The 13,912-nt window shown below is 47.1% G+C and overlaps 3 protein-coding genes across 28 annotated transcripts in view; 1 reads left to right on the top strand and 2 right to left on the bottom strand.

Moving 5' to 3' along the window:
• The window catches only part of fnbp1b (formin binding protein 1b), a 24,159-nt gene extending 14,698 nt beyond the window's left edge, over positions 1-9,461 (bottom strand). For 4 of the 25 annotated variants that reach the window (XM_049737339.2, XM_049737337.2, XM_049737342.2 and 1 more), the window contains exons 1-4: positions 8,297-8,698; positions 2,103-2,218; positions 632-688; positions 406-553 (exon numbers count right to left, since the gene is read on the bottom strand). In XM_049737339.2, the coding sequence (XP_049593296.1) occupies positions 406-553; positions 632-688; positions 2,103-2,218; positions 8,297-8,320 (345 nt within the window). In that variant the 5' untranslated portion in view covers positions 8,321-8,698. Of the gene's footprint in view, positions 1-405; positions 554-631; positions 689-2,102; positions 2,219-2,422; positions 3,035-3,150; positions 3,427-5,222; positions 5,575-5,697; positions 6,473-8,296; positions 8,700-9,312 lie in introns of those variants that run through there. The other 21 variants (XM_049737348.2, XM_049737349.2, XM_049737329.2 and 18 more) reach the window with 16 other exon arrangements.
• Positions 9,381-11,724, top strand: tor1 (torsin family 1). Of its 2 annotated transcripts, none has more exons than XM_049737416.1 (5): positions 9,381-9,579; positions 10,181-10,446; positions 10,533-10,708; positions 10,799-10,926; positions 11,000-11,724. In XM_049737416.1, exons 1-5 carry the CDS (start codon positions 9,381-9,383, stop codon positions 11,242-11,244), a joined length of 1,014 nt encoding a protein of 337 aa, XP_049593373.1. In that variant the 3' UTR covers positions 11,245-11,724. The 2 variants fall into 2 exon arrangements, with proteins under 2 accessions (XP_049593373.1, XP_049593374.1); XM_049737417.2 differs by lacking the exon at positions 9,381-9,579 and adding an exon at positions 9,683-9,975.
• nsa2 (NSA2 ribosome biogenesis homolog (S. cerevisiae)) lies at positions 11,715-13,807 on the bottom strand. The gene is made up of 6 exons (XM_049737431.1): positions 13,640-13,807; positions 13,045-13,232; positions 12,815-12,965; positions 12,559-12,738; positions 12,247-12,439; positions 11,715-12,081 (listed from the first exon to the last, which is right to left on the bottom strand). The coding sequence occupies exons 1-6, from the start codon at positions 13,640-13,642 to the stop codon at positions 12,014-12,016; spliced, it is 783 nt and encodes a 260-aa protein (XP_049593388.1). The 5' UTR covers positions 13,643-13,807; the 3' UTR covers positions 11,715-12,013.
• Positions 13,808-13,912: the final 105 nt, after the last annotated feature.

Below are 13,912 nucleotides of genomic sequence, written 5' to 3'. Positions count from 1 at the left end.
AAAGGGGTCAGTGTTGCTTTGAAAAAGAGCCTCTGCTTTGACTTTTTTTCCACTCCAGTTCCCTCAGCTGGGGGCTTCCGTGATTCCAGTGACCCATGTGACTTTTTTTTTTTAAAACATTTTCCAGCCGGTCACATTTGGCTTAATAAGCGCAGACACGTTAGCGATGACTAACAAGCATCAGGTCGGCAACTCCTTTGCGCATCACGTTTAGCCGAACGTCGGTGACGTCGGGAGAGCTTCTGGGCGAAGCTATATTTACTCGAGCGCGACCTCAGCGCGGGGTGAGTGAGGCGAGCTCACCAAATTCGTTCCCTCTGCTTTCATTTTTCAGACTTTTTTGCTACGTGCAAATCTGCAGCATTTTTGCCATAAAAAAAAAAAAACACGACCGAGACGACTCACCGACTTCCTCTCGGTCTTGAGATCCTGCAGGTAGCGCGAGAGCTCGGTGATGATCTGCGACGTCAAGTTCTCGGCGATCACCTCGTGCTGCCCGGCGTAGTCGTTGAGCTCGTTGAGGGTGGTCAGGAAGGCCTTGCAGAACGTGTACCTAAAGCCACGGCGGGCGTAGCGGGTGACGTGTCGTTTCAAAAAGAGTGATGGACGGCGTTCACCGTGCGGCTCTTACTTGCTCTCCTCCTCTTCCCGCGAGTTCTTCTTGGGTTGGTACTTCTTGGATAAATTCCTGTGAGAGTCATTTCATCTTTGTTAGGCACATGAATTATTTGAGTGGTCCCAGACCGAGGAACATTACAATGCGGCCGTTTCCAGACATGACGGGTATTGTGACACAGTCCTTGCCGAGCTGTCAGAGCGCCTCGGCTACGACATCTCCATCCTCCGCGTCGGGTCATAAATCATCCGCCCGCGAGTCCCCCGGGGGAGGTCAAACGCGGAACCAGTCACCAGAAACTACGGAACCAGTCACCAGAAACTAACACACTGGCTTCTCAGACGCGCCCTTGTTGCAAGTCGGGCTGAGCGGCACGAGACGGGAATGCTACGTGGCCTAATGAGGATAATGGAATGGACGTTACCACTTAAGGAGGGGAAAATATGTATCAATAATAAATATTGGAAGGGGCGAGCTCTCCACATAGTTGATCTTCATCCTGCTTAATGTGCCCTTATCCCTTATGATGCCCTGCTTACACTGTTGCTAGGCAGATTTAACCATCCTAGTCTTCCCCCACCTCTTTCTTGTCTAATTTTAGCACCCAGGTCGCCATTCAGTCATTCCAGGCCAGATGTCACAATTGCTTGGACCTACTTAAGGAAACGTGTCAGAATGAAAGGTACTAGTCCTGGTTGTCACCGGGCCACTGTGGACTGGAATGTATAGCCTGGACCGGAGCATTGTGCATGTTTACACCACTACAATTGGAAGAGGATTAGATGTGGATTAGTGCGGCGTGTGCGGTTGCTATGGGAGGGAACAGATATACCGCATGCTGTAGTCCTTATTATTGCTTTGTATACTTGTTAACGGGTCATTAACTGCAAAATAGATTCAGATGCAACTGCAAATATATTCATGTGACAAGAAAATAGGAGGAGATATGTCACAATTTCCCCCCCCCCCAAAAAAAACATTATCTTTACCAAAATAATGATTAATTTAAACTGAATAAAATCATAACATTGTTATTTGAAGTAAATAAAGTAATTAAATTCCATCATCGGGTTTTGTTGCTAGGGAAACACCGTGACGGTATGTGTGAAACAATATTGCCAGTCCTCTTTAAACATGACTAATATGTGTGTGTGTGTGTGTGTGTGTTGTAATCCCCCACTATGTCGGGCTGCTCATACACTCATCGCCTAGTGGGGGGCTGGACACTTGTGGTTGGCGGAACGCAAATCTGGGTCAGACCTAGGGGGTATACATAAGGCTGATACCTAGATGTCGCCATGGAAACGCACAAGCACCGCCCTCACAACCCACATCACGCCATACACACATAACGCCTTTCTCTCACTTGACGTCAACAACACACAACAGTCGTGCATGTCATTTCCTGTTTCCAAAATTCTTATTTATTACACTTATCAAAGTTAATTTGTCAATTAAAAAAAAGAACTCCTGCTCAAGTACTCACCTAATTTGTTTGGCATAGTTGATTTCGATCTCGGACCTCTCCTTGACAAATTTGGCGTACTTCTCCAGAAAGTCGATCCCCCACTGCGTATGCTTCTCCAAGTTGTCAAATTGATCCTGCAGGAAAGACGGACATCACAAACTTTTAGAGGCCCACAAACAAATGTAGTTGGACGAGGGACCTACAAACTACACGCTAAGCTAAGCATTAGCATACATGTTTATTATTTTTGTTATTTCCCACCACAATCACACATTTGCTCGAGCAATGAGCAACCGGTGTTTGTGTGCAAAAGAAACAAAATCCACGAGCGTACTCACAACACTGTCGCTATATTTTTGCAGAGAGAAACACGTTAGCTTGGCGTGGCTCTGGCAGCTTCCCATCCTGACATCTACCACATCTGGAGCGTCCGCTCGATACATTCATGACCCGAGCCTGCGGGCGACGTTGACTGACTGATGCAGGAAAGCGTGTTTTGTGACACAGGAAGTCGCTGCAGTGTGTGTGTGTGTGAGAGCGTTTCCACACATCTCGCGCCAAGTTGCAACTAGATTGTGGTACGCCATTTTTAACAGACTAAGTTTTTGGTAAACTTTGATTCAGTCTCTCTTTGACCGCTACATTAGTTAGCCACGACGTGTACATGTACAGTCATCGGATGTCGGATGAAATGGCCTTCACCGCTGAAACACTCAGAAGGTGGGGAACAAAAGATAGCGCCTTGAGTGAGACGGGAGTTTCCGGACAGCTTTTGTTTGCTCGCTTCAATGGGCAATCACTCATCACGGGAGTTACTCGGCGGACCAGATAACTGCAGACCACTTGAAAAAAGTCATCTCCTTTGAAAAGTGCTAGGCAAATTGAGGTCGGCTCCACATTGTTTACTCCGTCTGACCTGATACAATTGTTTGTTTGTTTTTTCTCTCTCCTTTGAAACCTCTGAGGGATCCCTGAATCTAAAATTTGAGAACCCATGATTAATCAATACACACACACACACACAATATATAATGAAAAGCACTACTTTGCGCCTAACCCGAGTTACCCTTTTTTGCAACGGCACCATCATCTCCGGCTTTCCTCTGGTGAAGACCCAAAACTCAGGTTAGTCCGAGACGGCGTCCGTCCGCAGGAGCATATCCGGTTGGGAACCGTACCCGTTGCGATAAGGAGTTCTTCCCGATTGTCGGGCAGAGAACGCCGGTAGAGTCCGCTCTCGGGAGTCAAATGCGTAACGCGGCGCCAATGCTACATCGGGCGTAAGGTGCAACGGATGCGATGGCGGAGGAGGTCAGCGAGGGAGTGGAAGAGAAGAAGGGAGGTAGGGACGAAGGAAGGGAGGGAAGAGGGATGGGCGGGATTACACAGGAAAGGGATTACAATTGAGGGGGGAGAGTTGCCCTTGAACCTCCCATCCCTGCAAGCCTTCACCAATGTTTTTTCTCCTTTCAACCAAAATAATAACGTTACAATCCCCAAATTTGATTCATTTTGAGCCAAACTATCCATTTGGCTGCATGTGAAACTTTTCAAAATCACCAAAGAGAAAAAAAACACATTGATTTTTTTCCCCTTGTATTAATGATTTTGAAAAGTTAAAAAAAAGAAATATTTCCGCCTGTTATTTGAGCTACCGCTCACCGTGTTTTGCGCTCCATTGTACTCGCCCATCAGGGAAAACAAATACAAGCGCGCAGCTAAACGTTTTTTTTTGTTATTATTATTATTCAGGAAATGGAAAGAGTTCAAGCTCGGACAACAAAGGAGCCCCGAGCTAAATATAAGTACACAAGGCCCATGTGACAGCAAGCAAACAAATAGGCGCTTGTTGAAGGATCAGCCCGCTGACCCACAGGACGGGGATTAGGTGTCGTAGAAAAACGTGGCGTAGCGCCACCTCATCGCGGCTAATGCACGTTATTTAGCCTCCGCTGCCCAGGGAATATTGATCTGCTCCAGCCAGATAACAGGAGTGCTCCTCCTTAAAGAGCGCAAATGACTCAATCACATATGATGCAATCAGGCCTTCCTTCAGGGTGCTTACTGGGCTAATTTCTCCAACCTTTCCAGGTTATGATTGATCTGATTTACTTCCTCATCTGCTCCTTTCACAAAAACCTGTTACGTCAACGCAAAGCAGATGTTCCGACAGCGTCTTTGGGTCTGCGGGGGTGGGGCCCCGAGGCCTATTATTAGGAAGACAATGTATGGCAGAAGATTTGATCATCGGGGAGGACAAAAGACAGGATCTGCTGACGATGCTACGACCTGCTAGCGACGCTCACGTCACCTGCTAGCTTGGCTGAAAATGACAATCATCAAGAGGAAAAGTCTTGTCCACATCTCCTCCATTAAGGCTGTCTTCACATTTCTGCTAGGCCGCTTCAGTGCAGCAGGCCGTGGGCGAACGCAAGCGCGGACAAATATTTGGCGGACATGCCGAGCCCTCTCTTCCGACACACACGGCGCTTTGTCCGAGGAAGCGGGGTGGAATAATGTTCCCGTAGCCCCGAGTAACCTCCTCGCAGGGGAACAAGGGTCGGAGAGAAACAGCCACGAGTGCCAGAACGAGGAGCTTTGGCCAAATTCGACAGCTATCGGGAAAAACTAAAGGAAGTCGATGTTGAGGCATATTTTTAAAAACAATTTTAATCTGCCTCTTGTGAAAAAGTCATCTCTTGGAAATGTTCCCGTTCAGTTGGTTAAGTTAAAGCTAAAGACCTCGAGCAAGGAGCAGCTGTTTGCTGACCTTAAAACGAGTGGCCGTTTGCATGCCGCGCGGCTATTTATAGCGTCGACGCCTCAGCCCCGGCTGAAACGCAAGACCGCGCTCGTATGACGAACGCCTGCACAACCAGAGGCGCTTGAAAGCAACGTGACTCACGCTAACTGGAAGCCTCCACGACTCATCCGGTTCCTTTCAGGTTCTACCTCCAATCAATCAATCTCAAACTTGGCTCCAGAAACCCGTGAGCCGTTAAGAGAGTCCCCAAAATAATTAGTAATAAATAATCCTGCAAGAATATCTTGTGCCCTGGCACAAAAGTGGATTAATCCCGGTTGTTAGCTTTTGAATTCAATGCTGAACTTCTGATTGGCTGCCTGGCGCTCACTCACGGTGCTGGTCATCTTCATTTGGAGAAGCACCTGCAGGTACTCTTGGTAAGGACTCAGCTTTCGCCCGACCTTCTCGGGTTTCGCCGAAGGGCTGTCCAGGAAGATAAAGAACTCGCTACTTCGGCGCAACATGACGCAACCAAAAATGTTATATTTTAAAAGATCCGAGGGAGTTCAGTCCATCTTTGGTCAGGAGCAAAAAAGTGTGGAGGGCAGAACAAGGAGTAAGAAAATTAAAATGAGCAGATATTTATCGGATTACGACACCTAGCCAATGAGTGGCCGGCCGCTCTTCGCTCGATGGATTAAAGCCGCTTGGCCTTCAAGTACACATCGGCCATTGTTGCGGCTGAGCTGTTTTTCGTTCCTCCGCAGGAACAAAGCTCTTTAATGCTTACACAACAGATTGTCTGCAAATACTAAATGTGCTCAAGTTGAATAAATGTTATTCGAGGAAAGACCATCGTCACTTTACCTTAAGCTGCTGCTGTTTGAGGAGACTTTCGACCTTATCCATATTGCCCGAGCGACAACCAGACGACACGACACAACACTCATGGGCTCGTCAAAGCATTGAAAAGAGTTCCTCTCTAATTCCCAGTTCTTTGGAGAAGTGAAATTTTCAAGGTGAGTCAACAGAGAAAGGTGAACTGATAACGTTCACATGCGGAAGCTGCTTTTGCCAACGGTCGACGATAGAAAGCAAAGTAAATCCATCCCTTTCCGTCGCACTTGCCCAACGCTTTAAGTGGTTGCCCAGCTCGACATTCTACAAATGTGATGTCACAGTAGCTCTGGATTTGGAATTAAGATTTTGCAGCTGCTCGAGTGGAAACATTCCTTTTTGTTTTGTTTTATCCGGAGTCTATCTGGTGAATTTACAAGGCCGATTGTCGTCATTTTACGGCAGTAAGTGAAGGCCCGTTTTTGACAGGCGGGTACATTTGGTGGACATTTTTTTTCTTCTTCTAGCCAATCTCCCCAATTTTTCGATGAAACGGCAACCGCAAAGCCTCTATGTTGCTTCATAAGCGTGCTTGCGGGAAATTGCGAAATCCTGCTTGACGGTGACATCACTTCCTCAAAGATTAGTTGGTTTCCTGATCACAAGGTAGCGGGCATCTTGTCAAAAAAAGACATAAAATCAAATCTTGTGAGGCGTACAAAGGCACTGAAATCTCTTCAGCTATGTTTTCGACTTGTTCCATGCACGCCGCGTTACTCAAGTGCACCTGCGAACGGCAACATCCTGCTCGCGCTCTGCAGGAAGCCGCGGTCGCTGTCGTTATGTTTCCGTTTGTTCTCATTTGAGCGGACGGGGCAAAAAAAAGTAAACACTGTCTCCAATGACAACCACATGTGGAGTATTGACGCGCCCGGTTTCGGATGGCCGCGACAGGTGTCGGCCGTCGGCATCTGGATGTAATACAATACCGTCTGTGCGAGAAGCTCAGTACAGTGGAGGAAATGTTTTCCAGATTTCAGGCCAGTGTGGAAGTCTGAGAAGTAGCTCCAGGCTTTGTTGTACCAATGTAAAAAAAAATACACGGACTTCAGAAAGACCAGGCAAAGAATGCGGCTTTTCTCTCTGAACTTTGCACCAGGTGAATTACTGGCAAGGGAAGGAGGCTTCGCTTTCCCTCCCGTGCGTCCCCCAGTTAGAAAAATATATCCCGGACGGACTTAACTATGTCCAGGCCTCCTCCTGCTCCCTGGGAGGGAACAAAAGATTGGATTTTGGAGTTGACTTAAGGCTCCGGCTCACCTGCAAACCGAATCACGACAAGGCTTATTGAAAAGCATGGATGGAAGACGCCGTTGCTTTTAAGACGAGGCCGTAGCGGGGGGTTGACATCCCGTGTAGCGACTTGCAAGCATACCAACGCTTGTCACCGTGCGCGATGAATCCCGCAATGACAGGCCGCCCGCTAAGCTTTTCCACAACAAGCCCAGGAACGCCACAATCCTCGCCACCTCTTATTATCCTCTTGTTTGTCACGATGGAGACCCGAATGTCCGAAAAAAAACACAAAAAGAAGCTAATGAAAGACTTGCCGGTGTGACACAACAAGACGGGAATGTGCTGGGAGGCATTTAATGTGCACCTGTAGAAGAGCCTGAAAACCACCTGGAGCGCTCCGGTGGCGTGTCAACACTTTGCAATTATTCATCTGCAGTGTATGACGGTCACAAACAATCGTGGAAGATGCAGCGAGCTTGTTGATTTCAAAGCACCTCAATTCGGTACCAAGCACTACTTTTATCTTAAAGCTCAACTCACTTCTAGTTCCTTGAAAGCAAGATGTCAGGAAGTAGAGCCCATTTGCTTTATTGACGGTGTCGCTTTGAATGCTTTGATGGCATTATGCAAATTTCTTTCGTGTTTGTGAATGTTACTGTACAAAGTAATCTTTGAACTCGGGACTAATTTGAAGAAAATCATAGCTCAAAAATCATAATATCTGCTAGAAAAATGGCAATTGCATCTTTTCCTAAACTCTTGCGTTTTGAAGGACTATCATGTTTGGGAAATCTTGTCATGGAGAGCATAAACGGAAGCAGCAGGGAAGCCATAAAAATTCTTTAACGGGCAAGGCAGGTGGGGACAGAAAAAAAAAATCAGTTTGCAATCAATCAATACCTGAAACTAGATGGAAAATTTGAACTCTACACATTTAACACAGCCTTTACGTTGTGATTGTGTATGACAAATGATGACGTAACGCACGTGATGTCTCCACTGGACTTTTTGCAGATGGATACATCTCCATCATGACCGCATGATGGTTGTTGTAATAATACCTAATTAACGTGTCGGCCCAAAATGGACGACGACGTGAAGACAATATAACTAAGGATGACGTCAACAAATAAAGCTAAGAAGATAAAAGCGATCAAAGACGGCTAGCTATGCTAAAATAAATTAGCTCAGATGCGTTTTATTGGGAGCTAGCCAGGCTAATGATACTGGTTGGATGTGGTTTTTTTAACGTTATATCACCAGGTTCAAAACAAACACTCGGCGGGGAATAAAAGACAGTAGCAGTAATGATGATAATCAAAGCGAGACTTACCCATAGCTCTGAGCCCCAGCTCATGGTTTCGGGACGATGTCCTCGGAATTAATCCACGACGCGGCTACTGGGTCTTATTGTTAGGATGATAATGGTGGTTATCACTGGGAGCAATCCACCCCCAAAAGCCTCTTTTTTCTTGCTGTTGTGGTCAGCGTCTCATCTTGAGCTTGCGGATGGATTCTCGATCAATGCAGCGCTCGCTCGCGCGCGCTCCCGCCTGGACTCAATGACAGCTGCTGTGGTGGTGCGCGTGCACGATGGTGGGCGGCAGGCGGTTGGGGTCCCGCTGAGTGGACTTCTTTAGTCGTCCTGTTGCAGCAAATAATGCAAATGTTAAAAGTCTCCTCGCAGATGTTTTCACGTGAAGTGAGGCTTGAAAGGAAAGTGGGAAGGACGGCGGGGGTGCAGTGAGAGAGGAGGAGGAGCACCCTCCCTAAGGACACACCCACCCACCCACCCACGAACCAAGGCAGATGTTTCATTGAATGACACCCCCCAGTGGGCTTAACAACTTTTCACATCACTTCTTTTTATGGCCTCATTGTCTTCCATAAAATACTTGATACACACACACTGATATACACCGAATTACACATCCCTGTTTGAATTTAACGTAACGCACGAGCAGCATATTCTTCTGCATAAAAAAAAAAATAGTAGATGTAGAACATGTTTACGCATCCCTGTTTGAATTTAACGTAACGCATAAGCAACATATTCTTCTGCATATAAAAAGTCATTCAAATATACATTGCACGCATTGGGGTCGGAGGCGCGTGCTTGGGACAGACCAATCACGCGCGTCTTCAACATTTAAAAAAATCTTAAGGTTCTTCAGAAAAATCAAGACAAGCTCTTACATTATTACATATGCATTCAGGAACGATTATGAAACCTGGAAAACTTGGAGAAACACTGGAAAACTTTGAGTCTGTGTGTGACGTCACGAAAAACTACTTCCGGCAAAAAAAACAAAACGCAAGACTCCCGGTGCGTACGAATGACGTAATTACCCGAAAAGCTTCTCCAGAGTTTTAACCACTGGTGGGAGTGGACTTGCAACAAGTAGAAGTCGTCCGTCATGTGGCGCCGGGTCGTTTTGTCGTTGCCGCCGCTATTGTTGCTGTACCTGACCAGTTCGGCGGCAATCGAGCCCATCAGCACCAGCATCGCAGTGGGCATGGCGGCCGCTTTGACGGGTTTTTTAGCCAGCTACCAGAACATTTTCTACTATTTTCACGAGAGCTGCCGCCCCGAATGGATCGCCTTCAATAGAACAGGTGAGAACAAAGACATGACTTGCTCGTTTTACTGTTTACGTCCTTCTTGACACACAAACAAACAAACAAACAAACAGTGGGAGGAGCCTGTGGGGTTTGTCGCGGGTTGATGACGTAGACGGAAGTGTCTGGCAAGAAAGCAAGCTTTTCACTTTAGTTTTGAGCGCTATGTCCGTTTATCGAGCGCACCAAGTGTTGAAAATCGGCGTTCGACAATGAAAGCCAGGCGCGCATGTTTGTGGTTGCACGCTTTGTCGACTGTTGCGGTGCTGGCCGCTGCTTTTGACCCAATTACAACCACCGTGGCGGTCAGCATAGGCGCCGCGTTGAGCCGAACTCTTTATCAATATTTACTCGAGAGCTGCAATTCAAATTGGATCGCCTTCAATGCCACAGGTGAGACTCACCTTTTATTATGCATGACCTTTATGTTTGATTTATTCTCATAAAATACCACAAAATCTTTGTTTGATTTATTCTCATAAAATACCACAAAATCTCAAAATTAACCAATACAACACTGGCAAAATATTCACATAGTGCTCTAACGCCATTCTTGGGGGCTGGATGTTAATGAATGTGTTGTGCATTGTCTGGGCAGGTCTGGAGGAAGACCTTAGTACCAAACTGTTTGGGCAGCACCTGGCGTCGCACATCATCACCAAGGCAGTGAATGGCTTCATGAACAACCCCAGCCCCAAGAAGCCGCTGGTGCTGTCTCTGCACGGCTGGACCGGCACGGGCAAGAACTTTGCCAGTGCGCTCATCGCGGAGAACATCTACAAAAAGGGCATGGACAGTAAATATGTGCACATCTTTACCGCCGAGCTCCACTTTCCGCACGCCGGCCAGATGGACACCTACAAGGTACGATGAGCAAAATTGGGAATCAATATTTTAAATAGGTGTGGTGTTTTTACCTGCCATTTTGTTCTTGCCGTTTGTTGCTGCAGACTCAACTGCAGCAGTGGATCAGAGGCAACGTGAGCAGCTGTGCTCATTCCATGTTCATCTTTGACGAAATGGACAAAATGCATCCGGGCCTGATTGACAGCATCAAGCCCTACTTGGACTACTACGACAAGGTGGACGGCGTCTCCTATCGCAAAGCCATCTTCATCTTTCTCAGGTCAGACCCAGACTCAAGACTACCAAAGCGTAATTAAGGACATCAGCTTATGGTGACTTTTTCTTCCCCTAACATCTTTTGGCGCCACAGCAACGCTGGTGGCGAGAGCATCGTGCAGACGACGTTAGATTTCTGGAATGCGGGCAGAAGTCGAGAGGAGATCGAGCTGAAGGACGTGGAGAACTCGCTGGCGCTGTCCGTCTTCAACAACAAGAAAAGTGAGTGGACCAAAACGTGCAGACACATCGTCTTTTGGCAAAACGACAAGTTGTCCTACAACTCTTCCGATAGGCGGCCTGTGGCACACGAGCCTGATCGACAAGAACCTGGTGGACTTCTTTGTGCCCTTCCTGCCTCTGGAGTACAAGCACGTGGTTCAGTGCGCCGTGGCCGCCATGAGGGCTCAGGGCCTGGAGCCCGACGCCGTGGTGGCCGACAAGGTGGCGGCGGACCTGCTCTACTTCCCTAAAGCCGAGCGTGTGTTTTCCGTCAAGGGCTGCAAGACTATCGACAGCAAGTGGGAATACTACACATAACGGCGGGACCGACGCCGCGCTTTCAGCATCGCCGTGTGAACTTTCCGACGAGCGAGGGGGGGGGGGGGGGGGGGGGACTGAAGTGGGATCGCATGCACTGAACTGTAAAAAGAAGTGATTTCCTTTTTTCCTACCATGTGATTTTTAAAAAAACGTTTTAGTAACAGATGCCTTAATTCGGTTTTGTTTTTCTATTTTTTTTAAATAATTTCTCCCAAAAATGAGTCATCTACTGCGGTTTTTCTGCTCAACATGGGGGAGGGAAGATGTCAACACAACAAGCAAAAGTGGACATGCTATGTTCCCACTGTCATTTAAAAAAAGTCTAAATGTTTTTTAAGTGTTGGTGACCAGAAATGTCTAATTTATTTTTTGTAAGTAAATGTTTTCGGACGATTTAATTGGAATTGGATCATTTGGGCGCACCTTGATGGGGGTGGGCATTTTGGAAGCTGAATAATAAACACTGATTTGAGAAAACCTTTGCGATGTATTTATTGTACTTGTGAAGGGACAGATGAGACGCAACACAAAAAGCACTTAAGGACAATTCTGGAAGCTGTCACGTCATCATGCCTATCACCGACAATAAACGAGACCTTCCCTTTGAAATTGTATTCACGTGTTTGCTCTAACTTTATTGGTATCAACTGTTAGCACGAGTCGCACGTTGACCTCGTTGAGTGTCCGGTATCTGCTTAAATTAAAGTCCTCACACCCAGCACATGTCTTCACCAGGCAGTCTTTAGTTTTGAGTGAGTAAAGAGTCTTAAACCAGAAGGACTGCGTTGATGCAGCCGTCGTTCTCGGGGTTGTTGGTCACCTGCGCGTATTTACCTGAAAGGGTTGGGGAGGGGCAAAACATTTCAATTAGAACATTGTGCTATGACCTCCAAACCAGTGAGTTTGTCTTCAAAGGACCCCTGAAAATGAAGCCTCAAAAGGCCTTTCCAACCAACAATCAACCTAAAATGGTGGCAACATGGCCCGGCCTGAACTTACCCCACACGACTTTGCCTCCCTGCGTGACCAGGCCCAGCTCGCTGACGTTGACTTCCACCACGGTGCCCTTGGTGATGACCCCCAGCTGGGTGTAGAGTGGCGACGACGGGTTTTTCTTCACACCCAGGATGGGAAGACAGAAGGTGGCCTTCAGCTCGGGATGCGTCACGTGCGCCTTCTTGAAGCGCAGACCCTGCAACATCCAAACAGTCTTAGCAAACGTACGGAATTGAGGATGCCCGATGTACTTAAGCCATGTGATTTTTAAGTAACAGTCCTCCTATTTGAGTCCAACGTTTGTGACCGACTCACCATCGGTCTGATGAAACGCTCGTATTTGGGGGGTTTGCGCGTGAAGCCGTCGCCCACGAAGCAAACTTTGGTCACCATTCGCTTCCAGGCCTTCTTCTGCCGCTTGCCTGTCCGGATGACTTTCAGCACCTCTGTCTCACCCTGTGCCCGCACCTTGGGCAGCGGCACCTCCCATTTGCCCTGAAAGACGACATCGATGTCAAAAGCGCAAACGGCGAGGATGAGAAAGGACGACAGCGGCGCTAACGAGACTCACCGCCTTCTCTTTGCGCTTCTGCTTGATCATGTTGGAGAGGACCTTGGCTCTGGTTTGGCCCTCACGGTCCAGCAGGTAGGCGGGCACGGCGCCCTTGGGGGTCTTGTCGTCATCCTTCTGCTTGGTTTTCCTCTGCTCGTGCATTTTGATGCTGAGAAAAAAAGTGGCACACTTAAAAAATAAACACGCCTACAGGCAGATGTTGAAATCCAGACGGGCGGGCCACTCACGTCTTCTTCATCTGGATCTTCTCGGAATGCCGCTGCTTGTGGTAGAGTTTGGCCTTGAGGCCGATCATCTTGCGGGCCTTGTGCGAGCGAGTGTGAGCCTCACGGCTCTCCCTCTTGCGCTTGCGCTCGTGGTAGTCCAAGCGGTAGCCATGGCGCTTGCGGTGAAGCTCGATGTGCTCGTTCTGGGGCTGGAAAAGAAATACCAAAAACATTTTCTCAATTCACAATTACCATAAAATTGGACACATTTAATTTTTGGGTTAAACTTGATTAAATAATTTATACATTTTAAAGAAGAAAAATCTATATCAGGGGGGTAAAATAATTTTAAAGAAAAATGTCAGTTTTTCCTAAGAGAGTAAATCTTCAATACCTGCGACTTGTTGACTTATTTGACACGGTTAACTGAATAAATAACTTCTTTTACTCGGCCTTACGATCACAGAGGAGCAGAAAAAGTCATTTTCCATAAAGTGTACCAAACTTAAACTCGCTTGGTTCAGACAACCACATGGGGGCTAGCTAGCCTTAGCATCTGGTGCTGTTTATCGCGGTAATTATCCCAATACTGTGCTTAACACATCATTCTACTCACCATGTTGTGTTGCGAGTGTTACGATGTTCAGATGAAATTGTTACTGCTGTAAAAAAGTAAACAAGAGGATGTTTTTGTCTGGAGGCTCGGGTTGTTTAGGTGTCGATGCCCCGAGCCGAATTATAGAGGAAGTACGTCACGGTGTTTCTTATCTAATGACCGGCTGGTCAACGTGGGCGTCACTACAGTGCCAGGGTAAATATATCCATTAAAATGCACTGATTTGATAAATATACGTTACAATTTGTAGCATAATAAATACAAAATAAGTGT

The sequence above is a fragment of the Syngnathus scovelli genome, chromosome 13 (assembly GCF_024217435.2).
Source record: "Syngnathus scovelli strain Florida chromosome 13, RoL_Ssco_1.2, whole genome shotgun sequence".
Lineage (NCBI taxonomy): Eukaryota > Metazoa > Chordata > Actinopteri > Syngnathiformes > Syngnathidae > Syngnathus > Syngnathus scovelli.
This window is presented reverse-complemented; position numbering and strand designations above follow the sequence as displayed.